Here is a 23,093-nt window from a genome sequence, read left to right on the forward strand (position 1 = left end):
AACATCTTGCGCGTATTTTTCGCAACAAGGAGGAGAGGATGCGGTATGACTTGCTTATGTATTTCTGGAAAGATGGTATCCCGTTCAACAAAGCGGATTCTCCAGATTTCATTTCGTTTCTTGCTTCATTTTACCAGCTCGTCGTTCAAGAGACTACAGATGATCATCGCATAACAGGTTTAAGACAGGAAGCTGCCAAATTTTGTTTCAAATACCTCCGAAAAAGCAAATGGATTTCGAAAATGGCTGACAGATCTTATGATTGCATGAAAGAAGGAATCGCTCAACTACTAGCAACAAAGAATGTGTCCTTGTGCGTGGACGTTTGGAAAAATTACAATTCTAGATACCTAGGGGTACTGATATACAGCGATTTTGGGCACGTTTTACTCGCGTTCGAAAACTTCTCTGACCGACGTGAAACAGCAACTGAAATAGCCAATGCGATTGGTGAGGTTATCAAATAGCACAAGATTGAAGAAAGAGTTTTAACACTAACGTTCGACAATTTTAGGGCCAACCCAAAAGCTCTCATGCACATTAGTGAAATGCGCAGGGAGAAAGACTTAGCACCTTTATATGGGGTCGGGTGTGTGTCTCACAACTTGAATCTGATTCTCGGGTCAATAATGGCCAATTCCACTTCCAAATCAAAACCTCGGACATAACTACAGTACGATAATCAAAGAAGAAGGGAGCTAGGAAAGATGCAGACACCACGAAAGAATCTTGACTCTACAAAGCTTGCTTTGATTTCAGCAAGATGGTACGAGGGGACACCGTGCTTTCCTCCTTTTGGAAAAAATGTATTGGTGGTAAAATTCCCGCTCTTCCAATTCAAACCAGATGGACGAGTGCTTACTCTACGGTGACCACCATCCTCAACAAACGGGACGAATTGTGTTTTGTGTTCGGTAAACTAGCGGGCATGGGCTTCTCTCACAACCACCTGGACCCTGACAAGATTGAAGTTGTCGAAGAGTTTTTTGATGAACATAGAATAACGCTGGATCAAAGTCAGATGAACACGGTTCACGCTCTCTTGGAATACCGAAAAGATCTGAAAGAAATAACGGGACTGAACTTCATAATGGGCGAGTTCAAAACCTGGATTGAGTCGTCACAGAAGAATGAGGATAATACTTTAATGAGCTACTCTAGAACGTTCTTGAAAGTACTCAAGTTTTTCACAGCAGTATCAAACCTGCTTGGCAAAGAAGAAGGTTCGTTTGATTACTTTGATATTGCAGATCAGCTTTATGTGTATCGTGATCATGACGATCCGACAGTTGCTTATTCACAGAAAGACTCAAAGGTTTAAATCCAGGCTTCCTCAACGCAATTGGTTTTTCCTACTCGAAGTTTTGTGAATACTTCACTCTTGCTTTTGAAGATGAATTAGTGATTGCGGGATCCTTCTTTGATGTGAGTGATCGCAACCAGGTACTGTTTTGGACCATCAATTGGAAACATCAAGACATTCGACAATTTCCGTACAAATTCAAGTCTTTGGAACTTTCTAAGATAGAGACTCTTTTTGAGTTGTATAAGCGCACAGATTCATTCCGAGAGATGAATCACCTCGCGTTGGAGGAATCTGCAGCAAAAGCTCTCGCATATGAGAATTTAGAGAAGAACGTTATCATTATCGAAATTGATGCATACGAAAAGGATAGGCTTTACAACGATGACAGTAGTGAGTGGTCTCTCGAAGCTAACAACGAGTTCTGATCCTCTTTCCGATCTGCGACATTTCCAAGGTTGAGAGCAACATATCAGCTCCTCAAAGAGATTCCTTGTTCAAATGCTGCTCTTGAGAGTACGTTCAGCCTCGCCAATAACGTGATGGGATCACAAAGGGTCAATCTCGGCGATGAAAAGCTTTCAAAATTAATGTGTATTCCCTCGTTTGTCAATTCTATCCCGGAGCTGCAAAAATTGGAACATCAATTTCGCTTTGCAATTGAAGATCCAGACAACGAGTGCTCTAGCGTGGAGATTGAGCGTATGTCGGACCGGTGAAACCATCTACTGTTGATTATATAATATGCAATGTCGACTAGGACTCAGACATAACATTTTGAAAATTAGGCTGTGCAATAGGTTATGGAAATGTAATCCGAAGACCATCTTTGAAAATTTGCAATGACCTCTCAGGACCTCATAACATTGGACTGCGGTGCGACCACTATTACTTTAAATAGCACTGGGGAGAATGCAATTAAACAAGCTTATTATTGTGGGCAAAATAGCGGACAATATGCGCAAGCAAATACTACCACTAAGACTTCAGCAGCTAGCCACTATGCAGTGGCTAATACATATACACTGAGAAAGTTAATGTACTTACTGCTTATTGTGGCACTGCTTCCTGTTACCTATGCCGCAGACTTGAAGATTGTTGAAATGCCTGAAACGAAGTCAATATCACCCATTTGGCCAACACCTATGCTACTGGTGAGGGCGTTGACTTCGTTAAGGTAGCCGGTTCCAATATTTCTATCGACGTTGCATCTATCGAACTAGCCCCCCAATGAACCAAAGCAATACGCATCTATTGAAGAGGGGTCAGTGTGTTGTGTCGTCATACACCAGAACCCAGGCTTCACAATCAGGTACGTGGTGGTCACCGTGGTACCCTATCTCGTCATGCTACTACTGTGACAAAACTAGCAACGACGTGTCTTGTTCAGAGGCACTGAGCTACGGCTACGAATACAGCTGGAGCATTACAGCTGGCGCAGGTATTAGCTTTGGAGCAGTCTCGGCAACTACTAGTCTGACTATTTCCCAGGCATACACACGTGACTCTACATTCACATGTCAATGGGGGTCAGGTGACGGAAACAGACTTGTTACCAGGAGGGCACACCGCAGCTCATAAACAATATTGTGCAATGTATGCCGCAGGGTGGTTCCACATGCGGGGCTTGGAGCAAGTACTACAGGGCTAATGCACCAATCGATTGGCACGAGAACTATGGTTGCAGTACTGGAAGTAGCAATGTCAGATGCTGAGGCCGATAGTGCCTAGTGTCGAGGTTGTCTGAACGATAATTATGGCCAAGTTGGTGAGATTTAATGTACAGACGACACCTATACTAATGTAACATTTAGACTAAATAGATAAATTCAGTAAGATAAGTACTAAAATAAACAGGGATGGACCAAAACTAATTGTTACAGCCAAAAAAAAATAACTTATAACAAACTCTTCATGGTGTAAGGTTGTATAAAAGATTAGGTAATATAATAGACGCCCAAAAATGCCAGCCTCTCAATATGCCTTTTGACAACGTAAGGCCAATTAAACTCACCGTTTCAGATGTTGAATCGGCGCCTACCTTTTCAAAGGAATCGGAAAGTACGTCACCAGTGACAATGAGAGCCGAACACATCTCGTCAAATGGAAATTTTTTTATCAATAACTTGAGCGGAAATGTTCATACGGCGGATCCGACCCAAGGTAGGAAAGGAAGTATATTGAAGTAAAGATTGAGATATAGATCTCGTTAGTTATCAGAGAGCAACAGTATCTTGGACCGGATCCTTATAGTAAGAATGTATCGTCTGTGGACTATACCGAGATGTAAATAGCTCTTTCTGGTCGATCGACCCGACACGCTTATTTTTCATCGCGTCTACCTCCAACTGTTTTTCCCAAGCGTTGCGATCAATGAACGTATTGGACTCCTGGTTGGTTCCAGACTCCAGAAGCTCCAAGAAGATGAACACGCCGGCCGAGATCTTTAAGTTTTTTCGCGAGAAGGACAGTAAGACCGCGCAATTGTCGGACATTTCAAGTGATCAGTCAGAGACTCCAGAGATTATCAGCGAGACTGTGGTGGAACCTCCTTCGTCGGGTGTGTCCATTGCGTCGGTGTTGATGCCTCAAAAGACGCAACAGGTCAAACAACCTGAAACCAAGCCACTGCACGATCCTCATCACGTTGTTTTAAAATACAAAACCAAACAGCCAAAGTCGTCACAGGACAGTTTGTTGAAGAATGGTCGGTTCCCGATCCAGTCCGCCCGCTTGAGACCGGACTCGTTGGTTGTGAAGTTGAAAATTAGTCCGGCTAAATTGAAATCGCTTGATAAGCCCGAGCCTACACAAATAATTGATCTGGAGGCAGAGCCAGTTCCAGAGCCGGTGAAACGACCGAAACCGATGAACTCTTTCTTTCAAAGCGTGGCGGACCGTGCACGGAAGGCCGAAATTGCAGAAACGTCAAAGAAACAGCGCGTTCAGTCGATGGAGCTTCCTGTCTTGAAAAAGGACGATTTCATGGTTTACGACAACACAATTGATACAACAGACACAATCAGCATATCCGCAGCATCGTTTTTGCATAAGACCAGTATACCACAGGACATAGACGAAATGACGTTCACGGACCAGGAACACTCGCAGTTTGTCAACCATTACAACACAACTAAGCCCAAACCTTTGAATAGCAGCTATATTTACTCGCAATCCGCAGACACCATGGACCAGGTGGTTGCCGAACGGTACGGCCGTCTCACGGATCCGGCGTTTGAGAGGTTCTTCAACACCTCGTTTGACGGGCCGACAACTCAGTGGTGTGACCTGTTCAAGCCGGCTGGATACCGCGACATTCTCCAGCCAGAGAGTCTTCGCACGGACGTTTATTTATGGATTAGGAACATGTTTGCCAAACTAACCCGGGTGGATATCACCAAACGAACGAGTCTGCTGCGCAAGAAGCGGATCAGCTACGAGATGGACGACTTCTTGGTTAACGACTTTGATTCTGGTGAAGAAACCGAAGATGAGGTTTTCCTGCCATCGCTCATCATTGAGGGACCTACAGGTTGTGGAAAAACGGCAGCCGTGTACTCCATTGTGAAAGAACAGCTGAAAGGCTATGTCTACGAGCTGAACTCAGGCCAGAACAGAGCACGCAGAAACATCAGCTTCCACTTGAAACAGATAGGAACCACCAAAGACGTGAAACATAGCCAGGACCACGGCCTTATTCTGTTTGACGACGTAGATCTGATCGATCCCGAGGACGACAAGGAGTTCTGGACGGCCGCGATGGAACTCCTCACGTACTCGTACCGGCCGGTGATCTTCACCACGAACGACATCGCGAAAGTTCCAGCAAATATTGTCCGGCAGAGCACAGTGTACTGTTTCCAGAACGTGGACAATCAACTGAAAACGACATACCTGGACCTGGTTGCACTCAAGATGAGACTCAAGCTCGATCCGCTCATACTCCAGGACCTGGCCGCACTGGATCTCCGCCATGCCCTGATGGAGCTGCAGCTGTGGGGAGACCGATGTGCGATTCCCGAAAACGGACTTGCCGAGGTACAGAAACGAGCCCACACAGAACCGCAGCAGAGCAAGTCTCTACGGAGTCTGGATCTCGAGCACGATCTGGAGTATTGCCGCTCTTTTGCCGAGCCGGAGCCTGAGAACTTTGAAAACGTGCTGAACCGGCACACACTGGACTTCTACTCGTCAAAAATGCTGATCAAGGGTTCTCGAATGAGAGCTGCCAGATACGTTGACGGAGACGATTATTTGCAGCAACACCCGGGCTGTTCACTGAACCGACTGAGTAGCGGCCGATTCGCAGCCGATGTGACGCCGTTCATCAAAGAAATGGCCCGCGGCGAGATGGTGCGCGTCCAGCTCAACCAGCCCCGCGTGTTTGGCCTCGACCCGATGGAGTACTTTGATAAGCTTTTTTGACGCGTCGATCGACGCGCGATATTGACTAGCGGACAAAAAAATTTTTCAAGATGACCAAACTGAAAACAACTGTTGGAGCAGAGATCTCTTCGCTTAGCGCCAGAATGTTAGCTTCACGGACTAGAATACAGGGATCCAGACGTCTGAGTCGGGGTCTGGCCACCGCTTTGGACCAGATCAAGGCTCCGGCTGGGTTCGAGTCGCGCGCTCCTCCATATGGAAAATTGGTTGATAAGCTTTTCAAGGTCAAACACATTCTGAATGATCAGCCGCTCACTTTGGCCGAGAAAATCCTGTATGCGCATCTTGTGAACCCAGAAGATCTTTCTGGATCGGGATCTTCCAAAAACATCAGAGGATCCAAATACTTAAAGTTGAACCCTGATAGAGTCGCTATGCAGGATGCTTCTGCTCAGATGGCTCTTTTGCAGTTCATGACGTGTGGAATGGCTTCCACTGCTGTTCCTGCTTCCATCCACTGTGATCACTTGATTGTCGGTAAAGAAGGAGCCGATATCGATCTCAAGTCTGCCATTGCAACCAATCAAGAAGTGTTTGACTTCTTGCAGAGCTGTGGAGAAAAATATGGTATCCAGTTCTGGGGACCTGGTTCCGGTATCATCCACCAGATCGTGCTTGAGAACTTCTCTGTTCCTGGTTTGATGATGCTCGGTACAGACTCGCACACTCCAAATGCCGGTGGTCTGGGTGCCATTGCTATTGGAGTTGGTGGAGCAGACGCTGTTGACGCACTGACGGGAACTCCATGGGAATTGAAGGCTCCAAAGGTTTTGGGAGTCAAACTGACCGGAAAAATGAACGGCTGGACTTCTCCGAAGGACGTAATCACTCATCTGGCTGGTATCTTGACCGTCAGAGGAGGAACAGGATACATTGTGGAGTATTTTGGTGAAGGTGTCGAGACTTTGAGTTGTACCGGTATGGCCACCATCTGTAACATGGGAGCCGAGATTGGTGCCACCACGTCGACTTTCCCTGTGCAAGAGGCCCACTACAGATACTTGGCTGCCACTAACAGAGGTCCTCTTGCGGAGCTGGCCAAACACGTCAACCAGAACTACCAATACATGACTGCTGACCCTGGCTGTGAGTACGACCAGATCATCGAGATCGACCTCAACACCTTGGAGCCAAGCGTGAACGGACCGTTCACTCCTGATCTGTCTACTCCAATCTCCAAGCTGAAGGAGACCACCAAGGAGAACGAGTGGCCAGAGAACATTACTGCCGGTTTGATTGGTTCGTGTACCAACTCGTCGTACCAGGACATGTCGCGTGCTGCCTCGATCATCAAGCAGGCCACCGAGGTTGGACTGAAGCCAAAGATCCCCTTCTTTGTGACTCCTGGCTCTGAGCAGATCCGTGCCACCATCGAGAGAGACGGTTTGATCAACACCTTCGAGAAGAGCGGCGCCATTGTGCTGGCCAACGCCTGCGGTCCATGTATCGGACAGTGGGACAGAGGCGAATCTGCTCCAAAGGACACCAACGTGATTTTCTCCTCGTTCAACAGAAACTTTAGAGCAAGAAACGACGGTAACAGAAATACCATGAACTTCCTCACCTCTCCAGATATTGTCACAGCCATGATCTACTCTGGAGACATGGGCTTCAATCCCTTGAAAGATGCCATCACGCTCGAAAACGGCGAGGTGTTCAAATTCGAGCCTCCTCACGGCGAAGAGCTTCCTTCTGAAGGTTTCATTGCCGGAAGACAGGAGTTCTATCCACCATTGGAGCCACAGCCGCAGCCAGAAGTCGCCGTGAACGTTTCTCCAGAGTCCGACAGATTGCAACTTTTGGAGCCGTTCGATGCCTGGGATGGAAAGGAGCTACAGACCACTGTTTTGTTGAAGGTGGAAGGTAAATGTACTACGGACCACATTTCTGCTGCCGGTGTGTGGCTGAAATACAAGGGACATCTGGAAAACATCTCGTACAACACGCTGATCGGTGCCCAGAACAAGGAGACTGGCGAGGTGAACGTTGCTTACGACTTCGACGGCAAGCCATACGGTATTCCAGAGCTCATGATGAAATGGAAGGACGAGCACAGAGAATGGTGTGTGGTTGCAGAGCATAATTACGGAGAAGGTTCTGCCAGAGAACATGCTGCTCTTTCTCCAAGATTCCTTGGAGGCAAGATCATTCTGGTCAAGTCGTTTGCCAGAATCCACGAAACCAACCTCAAGAAGCAGGGTATGCTGCCGCTGACCTTTGCCAACGAGGCCGATTACGACAGAATCAGCTCCACCGACGTGCTCACCACCGTTGGTCTTCCAGACATGGTGGCCAAGAAGGGTGACAACGGCGGAATTCTCAAGGTCAAGGTGACCAAGAAGTCTGGCGAGGAGTTCGAGATCGACTGTAAGCACACCATGAGTGAGGACCAGATCGAGTTCTTCAAAGCCGGTTCTGCTATCAACTACATTGGTAACCAGAAAAAGTTGAACTAAATTATAGATAGATTTAAAAGGATATAATAGAACGTCCGTTATTTATTCATCTCTTGGCTGGATTTCGCAACTGAGTTTCCAACTGCGGTCGTCTTCCTTCATGTTGATCTGTTTGACTTTCCAGATCTCCAGCAGGATCAGCTCCTGAAGACATGGAACGCCGCCAATGTCGAACATATCGTCAAAGCTTTGGTCCTCGTCCTGCAACCGGCTTCTGAGGTTTCTGATGGTGGCACTTCTGATCAGGTCGATCTTCGGGTCCTTGTTGTAGACTTTGCCTAGCTCGCCAACGTCCTTGTACGGAATCTGGAGAGTCTGCAAGTCCAGGATGATCTTGGTGATCTTGGTGTATTTGTCCACATTGATCAGTTTCTGGTTCAAGAAAGACTTGGTGTTGTCTCTGTAGTTTGGATTTCCGTCCACAATGAACGTCAGGTCCTGCAAAAACAGCGAAACGTACGGAACAATAGGAATGTCCAGGTCTTCCTCCAGGTTGGACACCAAAAAGTCTTTGAGTTTGGTCCGGTACACCTGGTAGTTCTTGTCTGGGTGGATGATCGTAGACAGGTAATGAAACAGCTCTTTGTACTTGTCGGACAATCCTTCCCATATTTTGGAGATTCTGGAGATCAGGAAGCTCTGCAACGAGGTCATGATCGAAGCCAACGAGTTGAAGTTCCGGAGGTACAAACACGAGATGCCGATCTTGAGCCAGCATTTGACCGCGTGAGTACGCTGTCTCATGGTGAGCTTTGGTTGAAGAATACTCTCAATCACATAGTCACTCAACAGGTTAGTGAACAGCACAGACCGCTGGATGTTTGGCGAAAGATTCAGGTGCAGCTTCTTGGACGTGAAGTTCTGGTTCAACAGCTCCTCCACTTTGATGGAGCAGAACATCTTGGACTCGATCATGGTAAGCTGCTTGGCAATCTCCAATCCGTTGAAGTTGAGCAACGCCAAGTCCTGGTTCAAGATCTTCCAGCTCTCCTGCGCGGTTCTCCACCACGAGTCCAGCAACGTTTGGGTGTCTAGCGGAACGAATCTGTCCAGAACCATTTTGTTTCTTTGCCAATGGTCGCGAAGCATGTTTCTGTACGACAGAATCACCTTCTTGATCGAATCCAGCTGTCTATCGTCAAGCAAAAGCACGTTGGAGCCGGTGTTCTTGAGGTCAATGGCAAGACCCAAGTTGATCGATTGACGGTTTCCAACAGTGTCCATTCTTTCGAGGTCATAAGTGTCAATATCGTCCAACAAAGAGTTGTAGGTGTCGATATCGTTCATAATACCAGTAGGATCAGAGAACGAGAACGTGGAAAGGTGTCTGGATATGTGTTTGTGCTGGAGCTTTGGCGAGATTTTCCGTGGAACCAACTGCGAGTCGTTGTCAATGTTGTTATAGTAATTGAGTCTGTCCTTGATGGTTTCCACCGGGGGCATGCCAACCAGCTTGGACGCGGTCTCAATCAGCTTCAGGGCCTCCAATGGCAGATACTCCTTGACGGCCTCATTGAAGAAGTTGATGAGCGGCGGCAGCAGGTTGTAGTCTGTCTTTGGCTTCCAGTAACTCTCGAGCCAGAGCAGGAACGTCTTGCAAACAAGCTGTCTTCTGTGTTTGATCTTGGATTCCAGCGACGAGTGCATGTGCAGGGCTCCGCTTGCTTTCTTCTTGTCGTTCTCGAGCAGCGTGTTGTTGACGTCGAAACGTTCAACCAGCTCCTCCAACAAAACAGAGCCGTGCGAGAAAATACGGAACGTAAGGAAGAACGTTGAAATGAAGAAGTATTCTGGAGGATGGTTCTCGTCTGTGAGCAGACACACCAGCGACTTGAACGAAGCTCCCAAGATCTCGTTCTCCGAGCCTCTTAGAATCTCGTCCTCGTGGTTGAAAGTGGAAGACGGACCGTCAAGCAGCTGGTCAAAAGTGCCGTCGTTCTGGATGAACGGGGTGTCGTTGCCAGGAGCAACCTCGGCCAGGTAGTCCAGACCGTCGGTAGACATCTCCATGTTGGCGGCGTCTCCAGCACGGAACATTGAAAACCGTTTCGAGGCTCTTCTGTCCGACTTGAGAGTCTTGTGCTGTTTCAACTGTTTAGTGATTTCTTTGTCGGAAACCAGTCCCTTGGAGCAGATCTTGATGAAGTTCTTTGGCGACACGTTCATCTGCATAAAGTCTGGGTACTGGCGAGTGTTTGGCAGCTCAAAGTCTTTGGTAGCCACCAAAAACGTCTTGAGAACTTTCTGCGACGTGCTCACCAGGTAAACCAGCTTACACCCGGTGTTGATCACGGCTCCTCCCTCTCTGGAGTAGAAGTACGCGTCCCTGACTGGCCATGCTCCGCGGGAGTTGCTGGTGGCTGTTCTCGAAAGAGCAGGCGAGTTCACCGTGCGCTTGTTGGCAGCTTCCACCAGCACCCTCACGCTGTAGTTGAACTTCTCCAACGTCATGGACAGGTCCTTGTTGTTGGTCTCAAGAAGCTTGAGCTGGTCCGCAGTCGACATATTTGTGCGAGCAACAGCAGGCAGCTTGTAGCCTTGCGGGATAGAAGTTTTGATCAACAAACTGATGAACTGCAGCTCCTTGACTTGGAGGTTGATCTGGTTGACAATGTTCTCCAACAACTGGCCTCCCTTGATGTTGTTCTCCACCAGGTCCAGACGACCGGAGATCATGGCCAGGTATCCCATCAGATGGTTGTACAGCTCGTTCACGCGAGGAACAGCGTGTGGTGGCATTGGAAGGTACGTCACTGGAACCAGCTGCGACGAGCTGATCAATTGCTTGTCTCTGTTCATGAGATCGTCGCTCTCCAGGCCCCAGACGTCTAGGAACGTGATGGACTTCTGAACAACCTGGAACGTGAGCAGTTGCAAGTACTCGATCTTCTTAAGGTCCATGGTGTTTAAGAAGTCTTTGGCCTTGAAGATGAGGTCCGACCAGTCGCGGAGCAACTTTTTCCGCAACTTGCGCACCACAGGCTTTCTCTGGACCACCTCGCTCGTCCGGGAAATGCAGTCCGTCTCGTTCAGCAGCGTTCTGATTCCCTGGGTGATACCGTTGATGTACTTGATGTCGTAGGTGTAGCCCTTGAACTCGTTGTTGATGTAGAGCATCTTGTTCTGCGGGTTCAGAAGGAACATGCCTGCATTCCTGAACAACTTGCGGAGCGGCATTCTGGAAGCTGCGAGCTTGGCAAACTTGTTAAGTTGCTGCTCGTCCTCCAGCTCGTCTGTCAAGGTGGCGCGGAAATAGTTCATTGGAACCCATCCTCTTTTCAGCGTGCTAAGCAAGGTCACCTCGCCCCAGCCGGAGTCGTCCAGAGAATACGTGAACGCGATATCGTTTTCGTTGAAAGAGAGACAGATCGAGGCGTCATTCTTAGACTCCAGAGTGTTGGCGTCGAACGGATACAAAGCAGTCACAAACAGCGCGGACGCGTCCTCGTCGTCATTCTCCAAGATCGACTCCGACTCGGTGCTGAGCTGGTGGATCTGTCTTGCAGACTCGGAAGCTGTCACCTCCGAGTTAATTGACGTGAGCGTCTTTTTCGGATAGTTCCCGCTGTACAGCGACTGTTGTCTCACGGAAACACGCGTTTTCTTCGGCGTCGACGACAGCTGGGGCATCTCCGACAGCATGTCCGACTCTGTCTCGCTGGAAACGGCCGTTAGTGTGGTCATTGGGTCCAGCGACTTGCGCTCGAAACTGTGATCGTTGGCTGTGCTTTTGGAGCTTCTGGTGCTCCGCACGCTCTTGCTTCTTTCCAGCTGCTCGTTCAGCAGGTTATCGGACAGCGAGAGTCTGTTGAGCGGCAGTTCTGCCTGCTCCTTTGGTTCTTCTGGATCTCTTGGCTCTGTTGGCTCCTTAGGCTCCGTAAGCACGTACTCGTCAGGCTCGTTCAGGTTTTCCAGCGTGCGCGCAGGTGCCGGGGCCCTGGAGGCGCCAATTGGCTCGTAGATGCTCGAGGAAACGCTTCCACGGGCAGCCATAGCAGGAGCAGCTGCCACCACAGCCGGGGCAGCTGCAAACGAGCCGTACCTCGACTCTGGTTCCGAGGCCACCTTGGGGCTAGGAACGGGGTCTTCAACGGTCTCCGGCTGAGGAGCGGTCTGAACGGCCGGCTGGTCAAAAGCCTCTGGAACAAGCGGCGACATCAAGCCAGAGCTCTTTGCAACCTCACGCGAACTGGATTTGGGTGACAACAGAAACGGTTTGCTGAACCTCTGGTCCTGCCCCTCGGTGTAGATGCTCGAGGTGACGCTCTGGTACTTTGAGTGGCGCAGAGGAATGCCCGAATGGCGCTCAACAAGCAGATCCGAGGTCTCTGCCTCGTTGGCAGCCTCGTCATTCTCCTCCTCTTCCAAAATGGGGGTCTCCACCAATAAAGGTCCTGCTCTATTAAATGTAGACATTCTCATGTCGGACGAGCTCAGCGGGTTGGTGAACCGTTTGCTTTCGTCCTCGACGGGCGTCTTGTCACCCTCCACAAAGGCAAAGTTTGAAACCACCGGAGTTCTCTCCGAGTCCGACCCTGGAGGAACGTACTCCTCCTTGTCCGGGTCGATGAAATAGCTTTCCGACACCGATGAGCCGTCCTCACTCAGCGTCGTGTCATTGCTCACGTCCATAGTGTTGTCGATTAGGTCTGTGCTCTGGACACTGTTGACCGTCTGGTCGAACGGCTCGTCGTCCCCATGGGGCTTTCTGGAGATCCCCAAAGACTCGGACAAAACCGAGCCCAGCAGCGAGATCTTGCCAAATGCACTCAACCGGTTGTTGTTTTCCTCGGAGTCTGGCGCGTCTGGAATAGGACTCGAGATCGGACCCTGTTGATCAATCTCTCCTCTGAAAGACCCCATCGTCAGGTCCTTGTGGCTCCCCGGCGAACTGGCCGCAGACCCAACATACTCGTTCAAGTCCGGCTCCTCGTTATCCTGGCCCTCGACCCAGGTGCCCGGCACCGGCGACAGCTGGTTCAGTATGTACTTGAAATCTTGTCTATCCTTAGGAGTCTCTGTAGACGGCTCGATTTTTGGCTCGACCGCGGTGCTCAACCGGCCCAGTTTTAACGGCGAGGTAGCCTTCGTGTCCGGGCTATCGAAATTGTGGTTGTTGTTGGCCAACGGAGTCTTAATCCCCACTAAAATCACATGTTAGTATCCTGGCAGACGCGTCACAAATGATATGTCTACTTACGCTTCACGGGCCGCGACTCGAAAGTGAACGCGTCGTCCACGTTCTCATCGTTTGGTGTAATCACAGACATCTCAAACGCGTCGTAGCAACTGCTGAATCAAATTAAAACACGCTAGCTATATCCAAATCTCAAAGAGTTACACTTTTGGCGTTGCATTTTTTTTTTATCGAGAAAAATACTAACCTCGACCGCGAACTGAAATCGATGACATAATCAGTATTTCTCCAGCAGCTTGCAAACCCGGTTGCCCAGCTCAAGACAGTCTGTCTCGGAAGCAGCTTCAGAGTACACACGCACCGCGTTCTCGGTCCCGCTAGCACGCACAAACGACCGGCCTTGCGGAAACTGCTGCACCAACGCGTCGATCTGTTCCTGAAGACCTGCAGGCTCCACAAGTTGTCTCTCCGCGTTGGCGGTTTTGAATGCAAATCTGTCAGCAACGAGCACTTTGAACAGCTTGTTGGGCAGCTCGGTGTACTCGTCGGCCCAGTCCCGGCACGATTTGTTCTCGATCTTCAAAGCTAGCAGAACAGCCAATAGGTCCGAGATCGAGTCTCCAACTGTTTGGTTGATCACTTCCACAAGCAATTGCAGAGTCTGCAGCGCTTTTTGTTGTTCCTCGGTGGTGGTGTTGGTGGTCTTGAGTAATTTAATATACTCGTCAGAGAACAGCACTGTTCCGTGACCGTTGGCCTCAAAGTACACTCCGATATCGTACTCTTGGGCCTTGTGATGCAGGTGTTTCACGCCGGTCGGGGTGAATGCAACAGGAACTTTCAACTGTTCCTCGATGTATTTGGTGGAGCTACCGTTAGCATATGCAGTTTGAATGATGCCCAATTTCACCTTCAGCTGGACTTTCTGGAGAAGAGTGTTGAGCAATGATGCGAGCAGGGTGGCAATCCGATCTCCGTCTAGCAGTCTGAACTGTTGGCCTTCCATGTAGTAGAACACCACTCTGTCTGCGTCTCCATCAAACGAAGAGTATAGAGTGTCGGGAGTAGGTTGCACGTTGGCCGGCAGTTTCTGGTTGGTTTTCACGAAATCTGCACCGCAATCAACATTAAGTGCTTGCTTATCTCTTGTATTATCGTTGATAACAGTGATGGCGATCAGGCTGCTCTTGAGTTTCTTCAGTTTCAGTGCACCCACACCATTGGCAGCATCGACTGTAATCTTGATTGGATCGGTGATATTCCACAGGTTCATGATTTTCTCAACAGCTGCGACAGTCTTGTCAATGTATCCCTGTTCTGTAGGCTCTCCAAATTCTGGATCATTGTGGGATCTGACCAAATAATGCAGCTGAGGAGTTGTGAGCTCTCCAAAGTCTTTGGACTGTGAAAACACGTTGATACCGTCCAAAGCAGCGGTCACAAGTTCGGGTCCCGTTTCCCTTGTGTCTCTTCCAACGATCACGAGACCTGCTTTTCCCACATCAATATTTTCCTTGGCCACGATGTCCTCCACATCAGCCAAGAGATCCTCGCTATTTGCAAGTTGTGTAGCGTACGGTTCCCACACCTGGGGCAGCATCTCACCCAACGGGTCCACAAGCTTGACTCCGTTGTCCTGTGGCGGGTTGTGCGAGGCGGTGATCATGACTCCAATGGTCTTTCCTTCTAGTTTGGCAGATCTTAGTGCGGCCAGAACCCCAACTCTGAACACGGTGGAGTCCAATTGCGCGCCCAGTGTTCTGAACCCGGCGGTTCCATACGCAAACTGGGCGTTTGGCGGCTTTGGATGGGATTTGCTGGCGGCTAAAACTGGATCAAGGGACATTGTTAAGACAAATAAACAAAATAAATAAAGAAAAAAAACACCTGCATCAACATTTTATGGCTCCTTCGTTACCGGTGTATTCCAGACAAGAACTTAAGGACAATTATCCGCACTTATTCCCCGAGGTTGTGGAGGGCGCTGACGGGAAGAAGACACTTGATTTGGAAAATTGCAAGCTCTGGTCGTTGACACAGAACCAGTGCACTTTTGATGGGGACCGTACGGTTTGCATACCTTTTAAACGAGTTTTCGCTCGGTGCAAAGACACAGAGTACTCTTCAAAAAGAGAATTGACCGGATACAAGCTTTTCCCGGAACATACCCAGAAAAAATCCAAAGAGGTGTACCGAAACATAGAGATCACCACCGAGAAGGATAACGACTATACGACCAAAGACAAACTATTAGAGGAGTTTTTCGAGGCCGATAAGGTCTTGAAACGGAAGATGGACCAGTTTTACGCGGAGATCATGAAAGAATCCGAAAGGTAATATCCAAAGAGACATGTAATTAATGTGACGATTGCAAAAAGGAAGAACCGGGATCAGAAAGTCTCACCTTCAGACGGTTGTATAAGCTTTCTGTTGGCACCATTTGCCATTTCCTTTCTGAGTTCCAGCAACAGGATTTCCATGCTATACGATCTCTTCCAGGCCCCCAAGGTGGGGAATTTGCTGGCTAGAACCAAACCGGTGGATTGATCAACGCATGGGAGATTAATTTTGGAAATAAAGCGGACAACAGGCGGACGTTCTGGGTACTCCGGGCCACATTCGATGGTGAGCGAGTAAATTCTGTTTTCGTGCGACGAATTAGGAGGTCCCAGGATGGTTCCGTTCCAATGGGTCATGCTGATATCGTCTAGGTCCTGGAGACCGTACGAGCACGATTCGGCTCCTAACCCCTTTTCGCCCTTTTCGAGCTCCTCCAGCAGCTTGAAATTTCTAGGACTGATTGTTAGAATTGGTGGTTCCTTGCACACTTACACTTTGGACATGGAGTTTTAAAGGTGTTAGATTAATTTTGGGAGTTTTTTCCCTTTGCCACTTTTGCTGGCATCAGCCACACGTAGTTTGAATAAATTGTTCGCGTTTGGTAGATGTCCCATTCATCAGGGTTTAGCACTCCGAGTTCTCCGTTCATTGCGAATCCGCAAGACGACGGCACTTCGCGTTTGAAGAAGAAGCTGGCCTCCTTGGATTATCAGCACGGCCAGTTGAAGGATCTGTTTGAGATCGAGAGGACAAGAAACTTGACAAGAACAAAGGATCTGGAACGAGATCTGGAGTCCAAGAGTCGTGCTTACGACGCAAATGTTAGTGATCTGAAATTTGTTCATGACGAGAACGTTCAGCTGAAGGAGCAATTGAGGCTGATGAGCCAGCAATTGCAGTCTTCGAACCAGGAGAACGAGTATTTGCGGTCGGAACTGGGTACCAAGACTGGTTTGTTAGATAAACATCTGCAGGAGTTCCAGGAGATTGAGAAACATCTGGAGGAGGTTGTTGCTTTGAAGGATCAAGAATTGCGTTACAAGAACGAAGAGTATAGGAGTTACAAAGAGGCCCAGACTCGGGAGCTGGAAATCAAGACGGCGCGGATCGGCGAGCTTGGAGAGCAGCTTAGGCTGAAAGACGTGCAGATTTCTGAGCTGACGGACCGCAACTTGCGTTCGGACGAGTCGAATGCGCGCAAACTGTACGAGAAGGAGTGCAACAGCCAGCTGGAGTACATTCGGGAGCTGGAGAAGAAGAACTTGGAACTGAGCAACAAGCTGCGCGAGCACCAGTCGCGTCACGAGAATTTGCAGATTCTGAAGCACGAGAAAGACTCGATGATGGTGAAACTGGCCAATTTGCAGAAACTGGACCTGCAACGACAGCAGCTTGTTGTAGAGCACGACAAGTTGGCCAGGAAGGTGGAACGGTGGACCGACAATGAAAAGCAGTGTTCTGAGTTACGCACTTTGAACCAAGAGTTGCAGACGAGGCTCGAGTTTGCGAGCCAAGAAACGACGCAGACAAAACAAGATTACGTTGCATTACAATCCAAACTTATAGAGTCCAACAACAAGTACAATGAGCTGAAGAGTCAGCTGGCACAGAAAGATACAGAAACAAGAAAGCACGAGAACAACATCAAACTGCTTCAGCAGGAGATTGTGTTTTTGAAAGACCGTCTGGACAACGTGACGGAAGCAAACACCAAGAGAGGTATTGGGTTGCAAAACACCGAGAGGTTTGATAAACTGGTTGGTCTTCTGGACAGCTACAAGCAGCAACTCCAGCAATTGAAGCAAGAGACGACTGGTCAGAAGAGAAGACGAACGAGCGAGGTGGAGAAGCCGGTTGTTCGAGAACGGGTTTTAGAATTGCGCGACAACCCTGCTTCCAACCACGAAAGAGTGACACGCAAGATGATTACCAGTCTACGCGAGGAAAACGAGCAATTGAAGGCTGTCAAGCTGAACGACGAGAACCAGGTCCCACGGGCTGTTTACGAACGGCTGGGAGCAGAGCTGGAGCAAGCACAGCAGGAGATCAGGAACCTGACAAAACGGATGAAACGGCTGCGGGAGATGTTCAGCTCAAAAGCGGCGCGGTTCAACGAAATCATCCACCTGCTTCTCGGGTACAAGATCGAGATGCTGAGCGACACCAAGCTGAAGATGTACCCAAAATTTAACAATGCCAGTTTTATCCAGGTGGATCTGAGTCGGAGCGGCACGGAAAACGGACGGGTGTTGGACGAAAACGGAATCCGAGTGAAATTGCCGTCGCAAGGGGGTTTTGAGAAAGTAGATGTTGACAACCTGATTCGGTTTTGGGTGCTGGAGAAGCAAGAGCCGTGTTGTTTTTTCAATTCTCTGAATCTGGAGTTGTATGACAAGGCACCGGCCGGAGTGTGGGGAAGAAACACGGGGTGAATCCGGAGCTCTAGTTTTTAAAAAAACAACTAGCCATAGTGGGGCTTCGGACCCGTTGTCGCAGGACTCCGAATTTACTGGGGGAGTATGGGAGGGCGGTGTAAGGGTGGTGAGCGATAAATAGCGAATGGCAGCTGCACGAAATGTAATTGAGTCTACGGGACGAGGCAAGGGCCTGGAAACGGCGTACAAATTGGTCTGAAAGAAGACCTCAATAGTAGAGCAGGTTGTCAAAACCGATTCGTCCGGGGACCAGGGGGTGTGATGCGGGGGAGGAAAGGAGTTTCGGTAACGATTTTTTTAGGAGCAACGCGGATAAAAGATAACTTTTTGCACGGGGTAATGAAAAAATCCATGACCTCAAATGCGCGGATATAATTGGCTATTTGCACGGTAGAACGAGGTCGCAAGCGAGTAGATGCCGAGGGGGGCAGATCACGAGGACGGTCAATTGGGCGTTTGGGATGGGAAAATCGCCGTTTCAAGGGTTCAATGTTGTTTCGTAGTACGTAGATGTGTCAAATACGAGTTATTAGATATTCCAGGCCTGCTATTTGGTGGATATTTACATACTAAAAAGCTGTGGACTTACGGACGGGCGAGAGTAAGAAAAAAAACAGTGCACAGCCTTGTTTTTCATGATGGGGTGTCTTTCGATTATGGCACTATCTGGTACACAATAGAGTTTCTGTAAAGGATGACCAGGGCCTTGGATATAAATTGAAAGTGCAGGACGCTTTTTTTAAATAAATTGTCTTTTCGAAACACCCATCAGTGTAATAGAACCATGAGTGCATTAAGAACCGTGACAAGATCAGCATCCAGAACATCTGTGTTGTACAACAGTGTTCGTGCTTACTCTACAAAGGAGCCAGTAAGTTTTTTTGCGGTGTATGGACAACTAACGATTTCAAGACTCTTAAGGAGAGATTTGCCGAGCTTTTGCCTGAAAAGCAGGCCGAAGTTAAGGAACTCAAGTCCAAGTATGGTAAAACCGTAAGTAATATTGCTTCTCCGAGATGTGGCATTTGTTTACTAACATAATCAGGTTATTGGAGAAGTTTTGCTGGACCAGGCCTACGGTGGTATGAGAGGAATCAAAGGTTTGGTTTGGGAAGGATCTGTTTTGGACCCTGTTGAAGGAATTCGGTTCAGGGGAAGAACCATTCCAGACATCCAAAAAGAACTCCCTAAGGCCGAAGGTGGTGAACAGCCACTTCCAGAAGCATTGTTCTGGCTCCTGTTGACCGGCGAGGTCCCAACTGCCGCCCAGACCAAGGCTTTCTCCGAGGAGCTTGCTGCCAGATCCAAGCTGCCAAAGCATGTGGAAGAGCTCATTGATAGATCTCCAGCTACTTTGCACCCAATGGCTCAATTCTCGATTGCTGTCACCGCTTTGGAGTCCGAGTCGCAATTTGCCAAGGCTTACGCTGCCGGTGTCAACAAGAAAGAATACTGGAAATACACCTACGAGGACTCCATCGAATTGTTGGCCAAGCTGCCAAACATTGCTGCTCGCATCTACAGAAACGTTTTCAAAGACGGCAAGGTTGCTTCTGTGGACCCAACTTTGGACTACGGTGCCAACTTCGCTCACTTGCTTGGCTACGGCTCGAACCCAGAGTTCTTGGAGCTGATGAGACTGTACTTGTCGATCCACTCTGATCACGAGGGTGGTAACGTTAGTGCACACACCACCCACTTGGTTGGATCTGCTCTGTCGTCGCCATTTTTGTCTCTCGCTGCTGGACTGAACGGATTGGCCGGCCCATTGCACGGAAGAGCCAACCAAGAAGTGCTTGAGTGGCTCAAGGGCATGCAAAAGGAGCTCAAGGGTGACATCTCCAAGGAGAACATTGAGAAATACCTCTGGGAGACCCTGAACGCCGGACGTGTTGTTCCAGGTTACGGACACGCCGTTTTGAGAAAGACCGACCCAAGATACACTGCACAAAGAGAGTTCGCTTTGAAACACATGCCAGACTACGATCTGTTCAAGCTTGTTTCCAACATTTACGAGGTTGCACCAAAGGTGCTGACCAAGCACGGTAAGACCAAGAACCCATGGCCAAATGTCGACTCTCACTCTGGTGTGCTGTTGCAGTACTACGGATTCACCGAGGAGTCGTTCTACACCGTGCTGTTTGGTGTGGCTAGAGCGTTTGGTGTTCTTCCGCAATTGATCATCGACAGAGGTATCGGTCTTCCGATCGAGAGACCAAAGTCTTTCTCCACCGAGAAGTACAAGGAGTTGGTGCTGGGTTTGAACAAGGCATGATTATTTATTGTTATTTATGAGGTGGTAAAAGTCATATTCGAAACGGAAATATATCTAAATTTTTCAGCTTAAGTAATACAACCGGGGCACGCAGATCTTGCAGAGCCAAGAATTCATTTTGTCAATTCGGTTTCGTTGTCAAGATGGTGAACCCTGTGAGTGTTATATGGGATAGAACTCCCATTTTGCAGCATTTGCTGATTGTTGGTGCTTACACGTTGTTGTTGCAATTGCCTGCTGTGTTTTGGCGGAAATATGTCGCTGTTACCGCGTTGGCTGCACTGATTTACCGTTTGACGCTTGTTGAACAGCATCTCACTCCCGGCAGCCAGTATTTGCAGGCCATCAGCTTTGCGTCTGCGTATGTCTATGCTTTAGACCTGTTTTTGGTGAACGAGTACCCGGAAACAACCGATTACCAGCCGCGTAAAGAGACGTTGCAGAAAGTCCAAGATGCACCGCCCTTTTCTCGTGCCAAGCTCGACTGGGCGTTCAGACGGTCCTGTTACGTGAATCGTGGCACAGGCTGGGTCACCGCGTCGAAAACAAAGCTCCGTGCGTTCACCCCAATCAAGTCCAAAATACGCTTCGCTCTGGGTATTGTTGCACAGACCGTTCTCCAGCTCGTGGTTGCTGCTCTCGGAATGAAGTATATTTCGAGATACAACTATGTCGCGCAACGGGGTCGCGACGCAGACTTCCCCTCAATCTTCTCCGAGGTGTCTGGTCCGCTGGAACTTGTTCTGGTTGCGACATGCATGGCCTTTTATACCTATGCCGGACTGTCGCTGTTTTTCAACACCGCCAGTCTTTTTGCAGTGCTCTGCAACATTGTCGACATCGAGGACTACACGCCATTGTTCGACATGAGCAAGATGTTCACGTCCCCGCCGCTCAAGACGTTCTGGAACGAAGCGTGGCACCAATTGCTGTACAGATCGTACAGTTTGTGTCGTGCCCTGACCGATAAACTGTTTGGCACTTCGCCGTCTGGCAAAATCCTGGCTGTGTACCTGACGTTTCTGCTGAACGGGACGTTACATTGGTTTGCCAACACGAAGATGGCATGGTACCGCACTTCTGGCGATGCAGCGTACCGCCCGATGTTTCTTTTTCTGTACTGGTGTGTCACGTTGCGCGTCGAAAACAGATGGAACAGGTTTCTGGCAAAACGGTCTATCCAGCTACCAAAACCAGTGTGCGTGGCCACGGCTATTGTGTGGTTCGTTGTCGTGCAAACCCCGGCCGCGATCGTATTGTTCCACGACCAGCTGCGTGCCGATATGCCGATGTTTATAGCTAGATCCCAGTAAAACCAGGCAGTGTTTCAAATCGGCCACAAAACAGATCCGGCATGTAGTAAAAATTACCTATCCCAATGTTTTCCCTATTGCCAGACCTGGCCGTGGTAGCATACCAGCGGGTACCAGTATTCCAGCACGTTATTGCGGTGGCCGTGCCCGTGCTACTGCTTCAGCTGCCCCCGGTTTTCTGGAGAAAATACGTTGCGGTCGTAGTGTTGACTGTCGTTTACTATGCTCTCTCCCTTATCCAATTGGACCTGCATCCAGCATTGCTGTACTTCCAGTCAGCCAGTCTCGTCGTGGCGTACGCGCTGTTCCTCGATCTGTTTTTGGTCAGCGAGTTCCCAGACAAGACAGACCACCAGCCAAATAAAGAGTCCCTCAGATACGTGACAGAACTTAAGGCGTTCTCCTGGGAGAAACTCGACTGGGCCCTCCGACGGTGCTCGTACGTGGTCAGGGGCACCGGCTGGACCATATCGGCCAGATCAAAACCGACATCCGGACCAACCTTCACCTCCAAATCAAAGCTCATTGCTCACATCCTCAAACCGTATTTGTGGCAATTGGCTGTGTGTGCCTGTTGCAAACAGTACCTCTCGTCGTTCCAGTACGTTCGTCATTTCGGTCGCGACCCAGACTTCCCGTCCATTCTCCACGAAACCACAGACCCGGTGCGGCTGTTGCTGGCATGCGCGTGCATGGCATTCCAAACGTACCTGGCGATCGGGTTCTTCTGCAACACGGCCATTGTCGCGGCCTTGCTCGTGGGACTGTACGGCCCCGAGGAGTACGCTCCGATCTTTGATATTGGCCACTTTTTCAAAGACCCGTCGTTGCACGCCTTCTGGAGCCAGGTGTGGCACCAGCTACTGTTCCGCAACTACAGTCTCTGTCGTGGCATGACAGACAGACTGTTTGGGAAAAACTGCTTGGGTAAATTTGTTGCAATCGGCCTCACGTTCGCTTTAGGTGGCCTCAGTCATTGGTTCGGCAACTCCAAATTGGCATGGTATAGGGAAACCAACGATCCTGCATACAGAACGTTCTTGGTCTTCATCTATTTCTTCGCCACTCTCGCCCTAGAGACCGGCTGGAACCGGTTATTCGCATCCCAGATCTCCTGGCTACCAAAACCAGTGCGCAAAGCATGCTCGATTGTTTGGTTTCTGGCAGTTCAGATCCCGGCAATGTTCGTGATATACCACGACGTTCTCCGTGGAGGACTGCTCGGCGGTGAAAAGCTAACGTGGCAGTCACTTCTGGATCAGATGAACGAAGAAGTGGATCGTTTCAGGAAATGATTTCGTCTGATTTATTATTTGGAGGTGTCCGAAAACCAAAAACGACGTTTTTTTAATGCCGAGATGTTCTCTTGGTACTTAAACCACTGTGGA

At 49.1% G+C, this 23,093-nt stretch overlaps 21 protein-coding genes across 21 annotated transcripts; 14 read left to right on the forward strand and 7 right to left on the reverse strand.

The window, feature by feature from the left end:
* Positions 1-38: 38 nt before the first annotated feature.
* On the forward strand, positions 39-467 carry OGAPHI_006569 (uncharacterized protein; the record flags this gene model as incomplete). Its single annotated transcript, XM_046207868.1, has 1 exon — positions 39-467. One exon carries the CDS (start codon positions 39-41, stop codon positions 465-467), a length of 429 nt encoding a protein of 142 aa, XP_046058286.1.
* Positions 468-763: 296 nt separating this feature from the next.
* On the forward strand, positions 764-1,731 carry OGAPHI_006570 (uncharacterized protein; the record flags this gene model as incomplete). Its single annotated transcript, XM_046207869.1, has 2 exons — positions 764-1,315; positions 1,444-1,731. 2 exons carry the CDS (start codon positions 764-766, stop codon positions 1,729-1,731), a joined length of 840 nt encoding a protein of 279 aa, XP_046058287.1.
* A 414-nt stretch (positions 1,732-2,145) lies between these two features.
* OGAPHI_006571 (uncharacterized protein) lies at positions 2,146-2,484 on the forward strand (the record flags this gene model as incomplete). The annotated part of the gene is made up of 1 exon (XM_046207870.1): positions 2,146-2,484. The coding sequence occupies one exon, from the start codon at positions 2,146-2,148 to the stop codon at positions 2,482-2,484; it is 339 nt and encodes a 112-aa protein (XP_046058288.1).
* A 1,192-nt stretch (positions 2,485-3,676) lies between these two features.
* OGAPHI_006572 (uncharacterized protein) lies at positions 3,677-5,728 on the forward strand (the record flags this gene model as incomplete). The annotated part of the gene is made up of 1 exon (XM_046207871.1): positions 3,677-5,728. One exon carries the CDS (start codon positions 3,677-3,679, stop codon positions 5,726-5,728), a length of 2,052 nt encoding a protein of 683 aa, XP_046058289.1.
* Positions 4,907-5,278, reverse strand: OGAPHI_006573 (uncharacterized protein; the record flags this gene model as incomplete). The annotated part of the gene is made up of 1 exon (XM_046207873.1): positions 4,907-5,278. One exon carries the CDS (start codon positions 5,276-5,278, stop codon positions 4,907-4,909), a length of 372 nt encoding a protein of 123 aa, XP_046058290.1.
* A 50-nt stretch (positions 5,729-5,778) lies between the features above and the next one.
* OGAPHI_006574 (uncharacterized protein) lies at positions 5,779-8,205 on the forward strand (the record flags this gene model as incomplete). Its single annotated transcript, XM_046207874.1, has 1 exon — positions 5,779-8,205. The coding sequence occupies one exon, from the start codon at positions 5,779-5,781 to the stop codon at positions 8,203-8,205; it is 2,427 nt and encodes an 808-aa protein (XP_046058291.1).
* Positions 6,097-13,475, reverse strand: OGAPHI_006575 (uncharacterized protein; the record flags this gene model as incomplete). Its single annotated transcript, XM_046207875.1, has 4 exons — positions 6,097-7,565; positions 7,626-8,201; positions 8,289-13,303; positions 13,402-13,475. 4 exons carry the CDS (start codon positions 13,473-13,475, stop codon positions 6,097-6,099), a joined length of 7,134 nt encoding a protein of 2,377 aa, XP_046058292.1.
* OGAPHI_006576 (uncharacterized protein) lies at positions 8,776-9,240 on the forward strand (the record flags this gene model as incomplete). The annotated part of the gene is made up of 1 exon (XM_046207876.1): positions 8,776-9,240. The coding sequence occupies one exon, from the start codon at positions 8,776-8,778 to the stop codon at positions 9,238-9,240; it is 465 nt and encodes a 154-aa protein (XP_046058293.1).
* Positions 9,280-11,764, forward strand: OGAPHI_006577 (uncharacterized protein; the record flags this gene model as incomplete). Its single annotated transcript, XM_046207877.1, has 4 exons — positions 9,280-9,499; positions 9,942-10,185; positions 10,281-10,887; positions 11,522-11,764. 4 exons carry the CDS (start codon positions 9,280-9,282, stop codon positions 11,762-11,764), a joined length of 1,314 nt encoding a protein of 437 aa, XP_046058294.1.
* On the forward strand, positions 12,497-12,781 carry OGAPHI_006578 (uncharacterized protein; the record flags this gene model as incomplete). Its single annotated transcript, XM_046207878.1, has 1 exon — positions 12,497-12,781. The coding sequence occupies one exon, from the start codon at positions 12,497-12,499 to the stop codon at positions 12,779-12,781; it is 285 nt and encodes a 94-aa protein (XP_046058295.1).
* A 144-nt stretch (positions 13,476-13,619) lies between the features above and the next one.
* Positions 13,620-15,188, reverse strand: OGAPHI_006579 (uncharacterized protein; the record flags this gene model as incomplete). The annotated part of the gene is made up of 1 exon (XM_046207879.1): positions 13,620-15,188. The coding sequence occupies one exon, from the start codon at positions 15,186-15,188 to the stop codon at positions 13,620-13,622; it is 1,569 nt and encodes a 522-aa protein (XP_046058296.1).
* On the forward strand, positions 14,614-15,216 carry OGAPHI_006580 (uncharacterized protein; the record flags this gene model as incomplete). The annotated part of the gene is made up of 2 exons (XM_046207880.1): positions 14,614-14,648; positions 14,727-15,216. 2 exons carry the CDS (start codon positions 14,614-14,616, stop codon positions 15,214-15,216), a joined length of 525 nt encoding a protein of 174 aa, XP_046058297.1.
* Positions 15,217-15,244: 28 nt separating this feature from the next.
* OGAPHI_006581 (uncharacterized protein) lies at positions 15,245-16,195 on the forward strand (the record flags this gene model as incomplete). The annotated part of the gene is made up of 2 exons (XM_046207881.1): positions 15,245-15,675; positions 16,054-16,195. The coding sequence occupies 2 exons, from the start codon at positions 15,245-15,247 to the stop codon at positions 16,193-16,195; spliced, it is 573 nt and encodes a 190-aa protein (XP_046058298.1).
* On the reverse strand, positions 15,733-16,038 carry OGAPHI_006582 (uncharacterized protein; the record flags this gene model as incomplete). Its single annotated transcript, XM_046207882.1, has 1 exon — positions 15,733-16,038. One exon carries the CDS (start codon positions 16,036-16,038, stop codon positions 15,733-15,735), a length of 306 nt encoding a protein of 101 aa, XP_046058299.1.
* Positions 16,196-16,287: 92 nt separating the features above from the next.
* Positions 16,288-18,114, forward strand: OGAPHI_006583 (uncharacterized protein; the record flags this gene model as incomplete). Its single annotated transcript, XM_046207884.1, has 1 exon — positions 16,288-18,114. One exon carries the CDS (start codon positions 16,288-16,290, stop codon positions 18,112-18,114), a length of 1,827 nt encoding a protein of 608 aa, XP_046058300.1.
* On the reverse strand, positions 16,505-17,230 carry OGAPHI_006584 (uncharacterized protein; the record flags this gene model as incomplete). The annotated part of the gene is made up of 2 exons (XM_046207885.1): positions 16,505-16,767; positions 16,891-17,230. The coding sequence occupies 2 exons, from the start codon at positions 17,228-17,230 to the stop codon at positions 16,505-16,507; spliced, it is 603 nt and encodes a 200-aa protein (XP_046058301.1).
* Positions 18,115-18,901: 787 nt separating the features above from the next.
* Positions 18,902-20,392, forward strand: OGAPHI_006585 (uncharacterized protein; the record flags this gene model as incomplete). The annotated part of the gene is made up of 2 exons (XM_046207886.1): positions 18,902-19,097; positions 19,173-20,392. 2 exons carry the CDS (start codon positions 18,902-18,904, stop codon positions 20,390-20,392), a joined length of 1,416 nt encoding a protein of 471 aa, XP_046058302.1.
* Positions 19,088-20,706, reverse strand: OGAPHI_006586 (uncharacterized protein; the record flags this gene model as incomplete). The annotated part of the gene is made up of 2 exons (XM_046207887.1): positions 19,088-20,317; positions 20,683-20,706. The coding sequence occupies 2 exons, from the start codon at positions 20,704-20,706 to the stop codon at positions 19,088-19,090; spliced, it is 1,254 nt and encodes a 417-aa protein (XP_046058303.1).
* On the forward strand, positions 20,536-21,705 carry OGAPHI_006587 (uncharacterized protein; the record flags this gene model as incomplete). The annotated part of the gene is made up of 1 exon (XM_046207888.1): positions 20,536-21,705. The coding sequence occupies one exon, from the start codon at positions 20,536-20,538 to the stop codon at positions 21,703-21,705; it is 1,170 nt and encodes a 389-aa protein (XP_046058304.1).
* Positions 21,240-22,231, reverse strand: OGAPHI_006588 (uncharacterized protein; the record flags this gene model as incomplete). Its single annotated transcript, XM_046207889.1, has 3 exons — positions 21,240-21,604; positions 21,763-21,860; positions 21,927-22,231. 3 exons carry the CDS (start codon positions 22,229-22,231, stop codon positions 21,240-21,242), a joined length of 768 nt encoding a protein of 255 aa, XP_046058305.1.
* Positions 21,771-23,000, forward strand: OGAPHI_006589 (uncharacterized protein; the record flags this gene model as incomplete). The annotated part of the gene is made up of 1 exon (XM_046207890.1): positions 21,771-23,000. The coding sequence occupies one exon, from the start codon at positions 21,771-21,773 to the stop codon at positions 22,998-23,000; it is 1,230 nt and encodes a 409-aa protein (XP_046058306.1).
* Between the last annotated feature and the right edge of the window lie 93 nt (positions 23,001-23,093).

Source organism: Ogataea philodendri, assembly GCF_020536065.1.
Source record: "Ogataea philodendri strain CBS6075 chromosome Unknown scaffold13, whole genome shotgun sequence".
Lineage (NCBI taxonomy): Eukaryota > Fungi > Ascomycota > Pichiomycetes > Pichiales > Pichiaceae > Ogataea > Ogataea philodendri.